The 13,709-nt window shown below is 33.4% G+C and overlaps 1 protein-coding gene and 1 pseudogene across 4 annotated transcripts; one reads left to right on the top strand and one right to left on the bottom strand.

The window, feature by feature from the left end:
* The first annotated feature begins 394 nt into the window (after nt 1-394).
* LOC145801939 (V-type proton ATPase subunit F-like) lies at nt 395-5,685 on the top strand. Of its 3 annotated transcripts, XM_082893883.1 has the most exons (7): nt 395-783; nt 849-904; nt 2,133-2,348; nt 3,026-3,107; nt 3,745-3,827; nt 4,295-4,411; nt 4,973-5,685. In XM_082893883.1, exons 3-7 carry the CDS (start codon nt 2,346-2,348, stop codon nt 5,072-5,074), a joined length of 387 nt encoding a protein of 128 aa, XP_082750009.1. In that variant the 5' UTR covers nt 395-783; nt 849-904; nt 2,133-2,345; the 3' UTR covers nt 5,075-5,685. The 3 variants fall into 3 exon arrangements, with proteins under 3 accessions (XP_082750009.1, XP_082750010.1, XP_082750008.1); XM_082893884.1 differs by having other exon boundaries at nt 395-904; nt 4,295-4,416; XM_082893882.1 differs by lacking the exon at nt 849-904.
* A 919-nt stretch (nt 5,686-6,604) lies between these two features.
* LOC114301991 (geranylgeranyl transferase type-2 subunit alpha 1-like) lies at nt 6,605-13,141 on the bottom strand (annotated as a pseudogene). Its single transcript, XR_014344565.1, has 4 exons — nt 12,166-13,141; nt 9,414-10,217; nt 9,127-9,319; nt 6,605-6,976 (listed from the first exon to the last, which is right to left on the bottom strand). The product of XR_014344565.1 is annotated as a geranylgeranyl transferase type-2 subunit alpha 1-like (transcript).
* Between the last annotated feature and the right edge of the window lie 568 nt (nt 13,142-13,709).

Here is a 13,709-nt window from a genome sequence, read left to right on the forward strand (position 1 = left end):
TTTTGGATTTTGAAGACTTGTCTTTAGTTATTTGTTTTTATTTGAGATTACATGTAAACATTCAAGCCAAGGGCTTAACTTGTAAATGAGTTAGTACTCATTCTTGTGTGTCCAAGTGTTAGCTTGGAAAGATATAAGCCCTTAGGGCATTTATTTTGATGTTACATGTGATGTCTTTCAGTAAAAGTACTCTGATGAATAATTCAAATGATTCGTTTTCTTTTATTAATGCTTGTTAATGTTATGTATATTATGGGTTTAATTTGAGGGCGTTACAACCTCACTCCATTCTTATTAATAATTAAACCTACATAACGAAATTGCTCACCCTTTGGTATCTCCTGCTTTTCAACCTCAACTCGTCTGTTATTTCTATTTCTACTGTTATCACTACTAGAAATATGAGTTTTTGCGTCTATTTTTTTGCGACTGATTATTTAACCGTCGCAAAAAATCACTTTTTTCCATAACAATCCCGTTTTGCTTAACCCCCAATCGTGTTCTTAACTGAACAAAAAAAATAAAATAAAAAAACCCCCAAATCGTGTAAAACTTGCCCTATCCCTTTCACTCTTATTTCCCAACTCTCTTTCTCTCTCTCAGTCTCAAAACCTCACAAATCATACTGGTAATCTCATAAATTCTCCTCTCTCTCACTCGACTCTCCACTCTTTCTCGCTCGACTCCCACTTTGATGAAGACATGAAGATTTTGATCGATTGTTGATGAAGATTTGAAGATTTCGATCTGCTGTTGATGAAGATTTGGATCGATTCATAATCGGTAAGCCTAATTTCTATGTATGAATCCAACTCTTTGTCTCTGTAATCCCTGTGTCATTCTTTCAGCTCCCAAATTCTCTTCGACTCATAGCTTTGTTCGATTTCGAAGATCAACATCAACGGTAACAACATGAATTTTTTCCAATTCAATTTATTTTTATCAATGCGGTGCAGATTCTGATTTCGAAACATCTTTTTGATTCGAAGATTCATTTTATTTTTATTTTTATTTTTTTAGATTATTAAATCTTGATTTGCTTTGGCTTTAAAACTTGATCTGAACATTTCTCTAGATTGTTTGCTAAATTTCATTTAGTTTTTGAACCTCTTGTTTGTATGCTGAGAAAATTTTAGGAACCAACCGAATTTCAAACTTTTAGTATTATGCTTTTATGTTTGTTTGGCTAGAAAACTGAAGCTCACCTCAATTAAGGTAAAATATATATATATTTGTTTTCCTGTGTCTATGTTACATTTTCTTAGCAACCAAACAGAGCATAATTTGGTTAATCTTTGAATGATTTTTCTAGTTTATAGTCTTGTTGTTCTACTTTGAATTCTTCTTGGTTACATGTTTTAGTCGTAGTTGATTTCTATATTGCTCTGTTTAATTTTGATTTCAAGCTCTCTCTGTAGTTTTCAATTTCAATTTAGTTTGAGGAAGCTCAGAAGTAATTTAGATCTTGAATTAAATGATGAATTACTTGGTACTGATATCTTTCTCTCTCGTTTTTGAATTTGAATTCGATTCATATGGCTAAATGCATAGAGTATTGAATATTTGAATGTGTGTATCTATTGTCTTGCAAACATCTTTCGTGTCACAAATAATAGTCATAAATAGGGAGATATTGATGTTTGTGGTTTGTTGAATTGAAATGTTTCACTATAAAGTGATAGATTTGGAATTGGTATAAAAAGCAACAGGTCAAAACTTGGGCCCCAGTGCAAGCTTGGATTTGAGGAACATATATTTTCCGTAGAAAAATCTTTTCTTATTGTTAGTTCTCTTGCATATCTGCATGTGTTTATTCTTCGTAGAGAATTTTTGCATGTGATATTTCTGTAGTTTTCTTGATACCACAACTGTTAAATTTAACTAAAGCTTGTTGAAGTCAATGCTCATACTTGGGCAGATTGATGCTCTGCTTTGGCTTCATTTCTGTGAATATTTTATCTCTAGAAAAATCGTGATAAGTGGACAAAAAGAATGATAGTGAGAATTTATGCTGACTTGCTTATTTAGAGACCTCTTTTGCCTTAAAGAAACATATATTAGAATTCTTAAATTATATTGAATTCTTCTGTCTTTATCGAATGATAAAATTGTGCCTCAAATTCCTCTTCTAGATTTAATAGCTGCTGGGGTCTATGTTGGATGAGCTAAGTGGATCAGAGCAGCAATTCCACCAACATGTGGACAAGCCATGGAAGTCCCTGACATGACAGTGAAGTTCACTCTTCTAGAATCTTCTGGAAGAGCGATGGGGCCCAAGTTTTGAGGCCAGGCAGCGATGATGTTCACTCCAGGAGCAAGATTGGATTTGAGGAACATATATCTCGATGGTGAGTTTTTTGTACATCTCTTATTTCATATAGGAATGATGTTCACTCCAGAATCCCTATATTTAACATTTTAAACTGATTTTTGGTATCTGAAATCCATACCCACTAAAAAAAATTATCATTTCATGAAGAGAAATTGGCTTCATAATTAAATTGGACAAATAAATAAATAAATAAATACAAATAAGAAAAGATGAATTTGATGACTTGGGAGTGAACATAGCAAAAATTCGTGTTGTTAGTGGGTGACTCCATTGAAGGAGGTGTTGAAGGCTTTTTTGTGAGTGGATTTTGAAATTGGCTCAAAGCTAATGTACCTCTTTATTCGTTTCAACTAACTTTAATATGTAGAAAGCACTTTGATTTCTTCATCTCTGAATCTGTTCTCACTGTTTGGTCTGAACTTGGTCATTGATTTTCCCATCTTATGTGAGTTCACAGTCAATAAATGTGCAGTGGATTTATTCTGTCTTCTCTTATGTTGAGTTCCCACATGGATAATGCAGTTGCAGATAACAGTATTGATCATGTGGCTTGGTAGGTTGTTAAAACAGCATCAGATATGTTTTTGCTTGTCCCTGACATCTTGGTGTATATTTATGAAGGTCTTTAAGATGACTGCTAATGTGATGCTCAATATTGCTAGAGCTGATTGGAGTTAAATTTATCTGATGTAGGACACAATAACTGGATTTTTATTGGCTGGAGTAGGCGATGTGGATTTGCAGAGAAAGACAAATTACCTAATTGTGGACTCAAGTATGCTTTTGAGCTCCAAATGTTGTGAAATTTTAATGTTTTAGGCATTATTGTGTTGGATTTATGTGATTACCTCTTTCATATTAAGGAAGTTGCATTTTTTTTTTAGTGTATTGTTTGTCTTCCGTTGTTTTTAGTTCTGAAGTGAACATTCCATGCTATCTGAAAGAATATAGTCACCAATAATGTGACTGGCTTTTGATGTTTTTTCCTGTGGTAGTTGTTTTGGGAGTAGTTCTCACTAAAATAACTTGCATATGATGAATTGAAAAGCTATCTCCAATAAATGACTGGACGGTCAACATACTTTAATTTTATGATAAAATCATTAAAGCCTACTAGTTACTCTTGTCATTTAAGCTGTAGATTTTGTTTCTCTGCAACAGAATGAGCAGCTAAGGAGATTCAAATTTTGCTTTAAAATTGTTGAGAGAGAGAGAGAGAGAGAGAGAGAGAGAGAGAGAACTTGAAACTACATGGGTTTCAGATGCTGTTATACCGCTCCAAATTTTTGTTCTTGCCCTGTATCCTTAGTTATGGAATTAGAATCTGTCCTTTCCCCTGAGTTAATTTCAATTCAATTGAATTTTTGGATATTCTTATTTTGGCTTATAAATGTTCTTTTATTATGGCTTAGAAATAACTGTTGAGCAAATTAAAGAAGCATTCAAGGAGTTTACAACAAGAGAAGACGTTGCAATAGTGATGATCAGCCAATATGTAAGTTTTTATTCTACTCTGTCATATTTTTGATTGATTTTAATGCTCTTCTATGGTATGACTTATGCATATGATTATAGTGCATGCTTATACCCTATCAGATGTATCATGAGCACCCTAAGATGCTTCTTTTTTCTTTTTCTTCTTTATTTAAATTCTATCATGTGAATGAGAGAAAATATTAAAAGTTTATGATGAATGAGTATGGGTCGTGTCACAGATTTAGCATGTTACATTAATGTTTTAGTCAATGGGACTTCATACTTTGGTGCTGAATTTACTAATGCTTCCTAAACTTCAAGTTAAATCTTTATTGCAACATTCATATAAATCACAAAGTCCCACAATTATTATAGTCTGGTAGTAAGAGACGAATGAGTACATTGATTTTGTGGTGGTGTGATTTTTCATTTGTCATTTGATTCTGTGGATAAAACATTGTCTAATGCAACAATGTTCATCTTCAGGTTGCAAACATGATAAAGTTTTTAGTAGATAGCTACAACAATCCAATTCTAGCAATTTTGGAGATTCCTTCCAAGGACCATCCCTACGATCCAACACATGATTCTGTTCTTTCAAGAGTGAAGTACTTCTTCTCTGATTTTCCCATTTTATGTGTTGTGTGCTTGAATGTTCGTTCTTTCTTTATTTATTTCTAATTTGGATTTGCAGATTCTAACAGTTTGTGGGGTTACTCTCTCTGTCTCTCTATCTCCCCCTTAAAATTTTAATTTCAGTTCAACTTTTACTATTAGATCACCAATTTCAATATTTTAAGCTTACTAGTATTGGGAATGAGTTTTTGAAAGTCTTAAAACATTTTTTCCCCTGAGTCAGTTTAGTGAAAAGGTAGATCTTTTATGCAATTGATTAAGACTACACCATAATGGTAATGGGATAATTTAATCGCCTAGTACGCATCTTTTAACATTTTTGCTTTATTATCCATCTCACTAGCTGGTGGGGTAACTTGGTATTTTAGTAAAGAGTATATTCCCTTGCGTTAATATGGAAATTTTAGGCGTCACATGACCATTAATTTGTTATTAATGTAACATTTTTCAGGTTTTTAGTTTTTTGGTCAAATTGATGAAATCAAATATATGAAGCTTGACACTTCATCTGTCGATTTTGTGTTTCAGATGCTAGTTGATGATATTGGTGATGTAACAATTACTAATGATGGTGCTATAATACTCAAGATGTTATGTGTTGAGCATCCTGCTGCAAAGGTGGAAGAATAAAGCATCCATTTGGTTGAGCTTCAAGACCGAGAAGTTGGAAATGGGACAACTTCTGTGGTTATTATATCAGTCAAGTGATCCAGCAGACAATGATGCATGGGAAGATAGTGACCGAGAAGCTTGACAATTTTTTTTTTTCCCTAGCCCAGTTGAACGGCTCTAAAGAACATTAAGAGTTTCAAGCACAAGAAATGACAGAAAAAAATTAGAAATTCACTTGGTTGAGTTTATTTTTTAGTTTCTTGTTGATAGAATTCACTTGGATTTAATTTGTTCAATGTAGTCAGATTTTTGAAAAGATCTTAAATCATAACGATGCACTATTTATAAATGTCATTGAAAACTATATGCGACGCTAATAAGATGGTCGCTAATACATTGTAGGTAATTTTTATTCTTTTTTTGCGACGGCAAAACATCAGTTGCTATAAGTAGGTTAGGCGGTCGCAAATAATTTGCGACTGCTGTTTTGCGGTCGCAAAAAGTATTTGCCACCCCCACATTCGCGACCCCCATTTGCCGTCGCATGGGCCGTCGCAAAAAGTATTTTGCGACTGTATTTTTATTATTTGCGACGGTTTGTAACGGTCGCAAAAAATACTTTTTTTAGTAGTGTATTGAAGTAATATTCCATGTGTACAATTTCAGTATTATTTTAAAATGTTTTTTAACGACTTAAGTGCTTCTATTCTATCTAAATTTCTAATTTACTGGTTGTTTGGGATGATCTAAATAAGTGCACTTTTTGATTTTTTAGAAAATATGGGTTGGGTTTGAAGTGATGTGGTAGAGAAGTGCTGTGATTTAAATAAAATGATGTGACTTAAATAGGATAGTGACTTTTTGACTTTTTGACTTTTTTGTGTTATGCTAAACTTAGCCTTAGTGTTAATTCCTCTTTTAATTTCATCCACTATGACAATAACATTTGTAAATAGCATAAATCATAAGACATCATCTAAAATATGTCTAATCGATTCGTCTATAATTAAGGCGAATAGGTACGAACTTGAGGCTAACTCTCAGTGTAATTTTCGAGTAATCAAAAATTCATTTGTTTCTCTTGCAAGTGAATTAATTGTAGTCACAATTCCATTATACATGCCCTTCATCGCATTAATATAACCTCTTTGTCAATATTTTTTTCTCTAACACCCACCATATTATATCTCTAAGCACACCCCATCTTAAGGTTGTTTTTTTTTTTTTTTCCTTCTTCTAAATCCATAAAAACTATAAGCATATTCTTCTTCTTTTTCCTCCATATTTTTCTATTAATCTCCTTCGATGAAAATTTCAGCTAAATATTTCACTGATTTAATATAAAAACCAGGAATAATTAAACAGGGAAAATAGAGATCAATTGATACATTTATAAAATTAGCAAAGACCATATGGCAAAATAGTTGGGGTTAAAAATGTCTATAAGCAAATGTTCACTATCTTATAAAACAGCAACTGTTCTTTGGTAAATTATATGAAAACAAGCTACAACTTAACCGTTTGAGCAACAGGATAAGAAATGTAGAATCAATGCAGTTCTACACCATCGAGCCAATTAAGCGCAGGTAATATCTTAACCAGAAACAACTTAAACTCTGCTTCAGCAACAACATTCCCAATAATGTCTAATTGTGTCAACTTTGAGTCTTTAAAAATTGCAAACGCTTCCCAGTAATTTGTCACATTGACACCACTAATTGCAAATTCACCAAAATTCCAATCACTTCCTACTATATGGGAGAGGGGAGAAGAGTACAAGTACCTCCGTGTGTCGACAGCGTGTGCACCGATTTCGTTGTATGAGATATCCAACACTTTCAATGACTTTAGCAGTTTTAAAGGCTCCAGGGCAGAGAAACTACCCATTTTGTTGTTACTAAGGTTCAAGCAAGAAAGAAGCTGCATAGCCTACAATCCTGTCATTAAGACTGATAAAAAGGACTCAGTTACTTTCATAAATAAACTGGCACCATTTTACAAAATAAAAGATGGCCATTTCACTTAAATAATCATTAGAAATGCCTTTTAAGCATCAAAATGCACCACGTAACTATCAAGACTTTGACTGGCACCATTTTACAAAATAAAAGATGGCCATTTCACTTAAATAATCATTAGAAATGCCTTTTAAGCATCAAAATGCACCACGTAACTATCAAGACTTTGACTGGCACCATTTTACAAAATAAAAGATGGCCATTTCACTTAAATAATCATTAGAAATGCCTTTTAAGCATCAAAATGCACCATGAAACTATCAAGACTTTGACTAGCACCATTTTACAAAATAAAGATGGCCATGCAATCCACTAATGTTGTACAAATGTGTAAATGTATAATATTGTATATATGAAGACATAATACACACATATAGATGGACAGACAGACAGATAGACAGATAGATATAGAAATACAATGAATTGAAAATCGAAACCACAAAAACAGATTCAAGTGACAATGGAAATTTTAAAGAATTAATTGTAGTTTACCTTCAATTGAGCTAAGTTGATTGTGGCTAAGGTCTAACATTTGGACCCACAGTAATTTCTCAATAGACCCAATATGTGACAATGAAAGATTACTGAGTCGTAAACAGATATAATTATTGGTGCCTGATGATGCCGAGTCCCTGTAATGACAGCAATGCCTCAGCAAAGATTCTGGACTGGAGGTCAGTTGCAGAAGCACAAAAAAATATTTGAATCAGTGTTATAGAAAAATCAGTAATCTATATCAAAGGTTCGAGGCAAATCTTTAACACTAACTCTTACTAACATTATTGACTAGAGATCTCTCTGGGTGTGTGTTGAAAAGAACTATCAGAGATTCTTACACAAGACATTCATTATTCCAATGACCACAACTATATAGTTAGTTAGACTAATCTCAATTAAAATAATAATAAACCCACTATATGAACAGATCAGCCACTAAATAGTTGAACTAAGTTCGGTTTTACTTTGAATTCTAGATGAACTTATTGAAGAAGCATGCCCATCTGTTTACTTAAATGAGCATGTAAAACAGTATGTTTATAGGATTGCAATACAAGTACAACTATTTGGACCTTGGATGGCTAAAGGGTCATTTGACCTAGTTCTTAAGCAAAATGGGTGAAAGCTTAAGCAAGAGCTGAGCACAAATCTTTTAGTTTAAGTGTGAAAAGTTCTTCACTATGTTGAGCAAAGCCCTCAAACCTAATAACATTTAGATTCTTTAATATGAGGGCATTCAGTAGCTATCATCAGATTTCTAATTTGATGCAAGCATGATGAGTGGTGACAACCTTACGTGTCCAGAGGTAGATGAAAGGCTTATCAATCTGTCATGTGTAACATAGACCAATTTACATAGCAGTATGTAGGAATGATATGATCCAAGTTGAAGGTGACTTTACATAGCAGTATGTATGTAGGAAGGCTTATCAGTGTGTGAGTTGAGTCTATGACAACATGACTTTGTATAGGGACAATTGAAGAAGACTGTTTCCATGGGACTTTGCCACCTAGGCTTGTTAAGTTGAAAACAGATATTTTCATTTTAAGTGTTGTTTTACTAACATATTTTATGTAAGATATTTAAGCCTATCTATTACTTTATATAATGAGCTTTGAGGCATAATTTCATATAAGATATCTGTGCTGGCCAATCAAGTAATCAATACATCAGTAGGATATTAAAACCACCAGGAAATAATATCTGATGGTATTCACAAAATGAGCAGAGAAGAGACAAATTGGAGTAGCTTGTCTGTTTTGGCCAAACTGAGCTCAAACAATAACAGCACAAATTCAACGAAACTAGAACCAGGCACAAGCAGTGCTCCTTGCCTGCTAAGTTAAGCACAAACACGCAATACATTGTTTGCTACTCAACTCAGATCAGCTTGTTCTTACTCCTAAATGCAATGGTTCAAAGCTCTAGCCCTCCTCAAGGAGAACATGAAATAATAAAGAGATACTACTCATACATCCAGCACAACAATAAAAAATGAACCTAAATGGACTGTGCTTTCCTACACAGTAATATAAAAGAGAAGAGATATTCACCTGCTTTAACACGACTAAGCTGTATTCATCCTTGTAGTACTGAGAATGTGGCGTGTCCAATGTCATAAGATCACTATATAATTCTTTAACTTCTTCAGAATGGACCATCTTGCATGTCTCTGGAGTTTTATCATATGACATCATTGCATCATGTGCAGTCAACAGTCTTGCAAGCATAAGCTTTCCAATTTTACTACAATAACCAGCGGGAGAAAATAAGTGGACATTGGACAAACAATAAAGCTGCTTTGATGCTGCAAAGTTACTCATGAATGAATTCCACATACCAGTTTATCTCTAACAGCAATTTCCGAAAAAGAGCAATCTCATTAACTATAGTCTGAGCACACCACTTAGAAGTTGTTGACTCATTCACCTCACTATTCCTCAGTTGATCGAAAATTTTAATTTGGGTTGGTTCCTGAAGATGTGTTTCACCAGTATGAAAATTTTCATCTCCCCATGAAATCATCTCTGCACTTTCCATTTTAGCATGTTGCAAACCATGAGGTTGTATTAAAACTGTAAATTCAAAATAAGTAGGATGGCTATGGTGAAATCCACTCAGAGACACGATTTCCTGAGAATGTCCAAGGCTGACCTTTACTGGATGAGTTTGTAAAGAATGGAGATTCTCCTCGTGAAAAGTTAAATGTGTTACCCAAGCTTGGGAACTCCCAGAGTTGTTTGTTGAAAGTGGTAACCAATTTAAATCTTTATTTGTGTTATGTACAGATTGCACAGTTATTATAGATGAGCTCACACCTTCAACTGCTTCATTAAAATAAAGAATGAGTGGAATTATCCCACTATTAAGATGGAAACCTGTGATAGGAGATGAAGCACAAGTATCCAGGAAACCATCTGCTGATACATTAAGATTAGAACCATGAGGTGGCCAGGTAGAAACCAATAGAGGATTCTCCACTTTAACTGTTTGCTCAAGAAGCTAAATATGATAAAACCATCCACTTTGATCATCCGGATCAGTGAAAAGAGCTTGGTGTACAAGGTCATCCTCCTCTGTCAGAACTTTCTCCTTTGAGAAAGATCCTTGAGCCCTTTTCTCCAGTAAATGAGACAGAATTACACTGCAGAACATTTATGGTAAGGTGAAGTAGAATAAAAACAAGAAATATGTTTAAGAAAACAGACATAAACATCACAAGGTAAAACATGCACTCAAAGCAACAGGCATGTTTGTGTAGGTTGAAAAAGAAAAACAAAAGGCACAATTGGACAGGAAACTTAATTTTCTAATCCCGCTAGAATAGATAGAATATCAAAAGGTAGCAGGTGTTTCATCATGCAGTTTCCACTATAATATTAATGTGCATGAGAATTGATCATTTAAGTCCAAAGCAAAGTTGAAGGTTAATCAAGCTACAATTTTATATAACATCGCATGCCAGATTTACACACATAGAAAGCTGCTTAAACAGTATTACAAACAGAAAAATGTTGTTGAAGATTAATGACCATTTAAATAGTGAAGTGCTTATCAACTTTTGATATAAGGAGTACAACTAATGAATATTTTTTCCCCTGTTCCACAAGGTGCATGAAAGGAGACAGCATTTTGCAACCTTGCATCACAATATACCATCAATACAAGTTACATGCTTTAAAGAGGATGTTTTATATAGCATCGCATGCCATCAATATCTTATCAACCTTGCATCACAATACAAGATGACTTATACCCAGCCTGTCATGCTTTACCTATTTTGAATGTTTTTATTACATAAACAATAAATCACATGTTTGAAATTGGATATTTGAATATTTTGTCTTTAACTAAAATGTCATAAAAAAAAACCCCTATGTTGCAGAAAATCCACAAATTTTTTGTATGTTCCATATAACTATGCATACTACCACTAGACATTCTGTTTCTAACGGGACCAAAGCTAGAACTAATTTCAAAGTTCCAACACATTTTTCCTAAAGCAAATTTTTGCAAAAGAATCTAAGGATTATGCAATTAAAGAATTATCAGTGATAACTTGATAAGATACATCATAAACATTGTGAATAACAAATTATAACTGAACCATGAAGCCAGATAAAACAATACGACTTTGGCTGTAGACACAAATTTTAAAACATGAAGTGTTTCAACACATTTCAAATTTTATGTTACAAATGTCCACTATTTAGTTTTTGGACTAAACAGTGTTGATTATTTAAATAGCAGTTTCTTATTTCCGATCTGTATTTCAAATCGTTAATTACACATTTTATACAAATGAAACCTCCGATTAATGAAGAACAAAATAAACAACAAAAAACAATTTAAGAAAAATACATATTTTATTGAAATTGTTATGGGTTTTAAACCCTCAAATACAAAATACAATTCTTGGGTTTGGAACCCTTTACCTATTCATCACCATTAGCGTAGGCTCTTGAGTTCTCTAGGCTTCTCTTCTTCTTTCTTGTAACGACTTCTTTAGCTCTCAATTTCTTTCTCTCTCTCTCTGATCTTTTCACTTTTGATTTCCTGATCCCTCGTCTTGTGTGATGGTCGTCATATTTATAGAGGGCCATCAGGTGATAGGAATGCCTCATCTTCAATTTGAATTTCAAATTGAATAATAGCGCCATTTGAATTTTGAATAATAGCGCTATCTGATTAATCGTCTATCTGATTAACCGGATTGATCTTTGGGGTTTCATCCTGTGTGGTGTCCTTGCTGTAGGCTCTACAAGTGTCATCTTTCGTAGGCTCCACGCATCACTTGAGCATCTTGAATAACGTCGTTGAGATACAATGTCGTTTTATTTATGCACTTCAACGGATCATATTGATCTTTTTAGGAAGTGATTACCTACAACTTTCCTATCATAGGCTCTATACGTGTCATAAATTTAGTTGAAATTTATGTGCCAACATTGACACATCTCATTGTAATGCTACAATAACAACACGAAAAAAACTTGAGAATCAAACGATGGCACAAAAAAGCATTTTTCTCCACTAGTCCATTTTAATTATGATGATCCAAATGGCAAAATAACATTGAGATACAAGCATACCTACGATTATGCCAAGAAGAATAGTTACTGAAGTTCTCGTTTATCAAATCAGTTGTGAAGTGTAGTTCCTCTTCATCTGATCTGTTCTTTAATGCTGCCACAAATCTGAAAATAAAGACCAAATTAGACCATTTGAAATTACAGCCCTTCAATATATTAAAGTAAATCAAACCCAAATCTTCACCTCCAATAATTCCATGCATGGAAATTCCTGGAATCTTTCTTCAGGAACACCCCCAGAAGCTGCAATTCCTTATCTACAAATGAATGCCCCTTGCTTAGCACCCATTTACGATGATACCAAGCACCATAAGACCTATAATTCTTTGCCAATGCACACTCTGTCTGCATATATATTAAGTTCTTTCATAAAATTCAAAATAAATTGAACCCAAACACAATACACAACATAATTACAATTGGCCGCTGAAAAAACCAAAGAAAAGAAAGCAACGCAATATTTCAAAATCTCATGATTTAAAATTTTAAAATTTCAAAACAAACTTTGCACTGAACACAATTTAACCAAATAGCCCCATTTGGCCTTGACTTGTGTTCAGCTGAATTTCTTTTTCTTTTCCTACAGTTTTTCAGCAACCAAATGGCATCAAATACATGGACAGAAAAGAAATAGATAAATTTTTTCATATGAGTGGTTCCGACAAACATACAACTCTCAGTTCTTCTCTGTAAACAGATTTAATGAAGTCTGGATCAATCTCTGTATCAGTCTCAGAATGACTGAGAATGTGTTCAACAGCGAATTTTCTGTAATTCCAAGCTGTGAGATACTCAGGATTGGCCTCGAGAAGCTTCGCATTGACCTCTAGGGCTTCTTTCGTGTAACTAAACAATTTGCACATACAAATACAAGATTGTTCAAAATTATCAGTGTTTATTAGATCACATCAGTGCCGGCTTGAGCATAAGGCAGGTAAAGCATGTGCTTTAGGACTCAAAATTGCAAAGGCCTCAAAATTTCCAATATGCCAAAAAACCTATTTATGTTTTTATAAAAAAAAAAAAAAAAAAAACCATCCAACGAATCAAATATAATCATTTTCTTATATTATTATTATTATTATTATTATTATTATTAAGTACAGGAAAAATATAAATTCTACTTTCCTATTTTATATGTTGTTTGCCTTGTCTTATTTAGAAATAAATACATAGTTTCTTGTGGTTTTTAAACTAAAGTGCACTGTTTGACATTCCATCCAAATCAGCAGTAAGTGTGAAACACTTGCCTTATAAGAGTATTTAGCAGGATTTACCTTAATTCACTAATAGTGAAATAAGGAAATAATGCATGCAATCGAATGCCTCGCCAATTGTATCATTTGACATTTTTACACGAATCGGGGATATGGGAGTAATCATTATGTACAATATTACAATTGTAACGCCCTCAAAATAATATATAAAACCCATCACTATAGACATGCATTAATATAAAAGAAACCAACTATTTCTATTCATCAGAGTAATTCTTACAACAATATTACATGTTAACAATAAAAGCAAATGCCCTATGGGCTTAC

This window comes from Camellia sinensis, chromosome 11 (genome assembly GCF_055761805.1).
Source record: "Camellia sinensis isolate YWXY chromosome 11, ASM5576180v1, whole genome shotgun sequence".
NCBI lineage: Eukaryota > Viridiplantae > Streptophyta > Magnoliopsida > Ericales > Theaceae > Camellia > Camellia sinensis.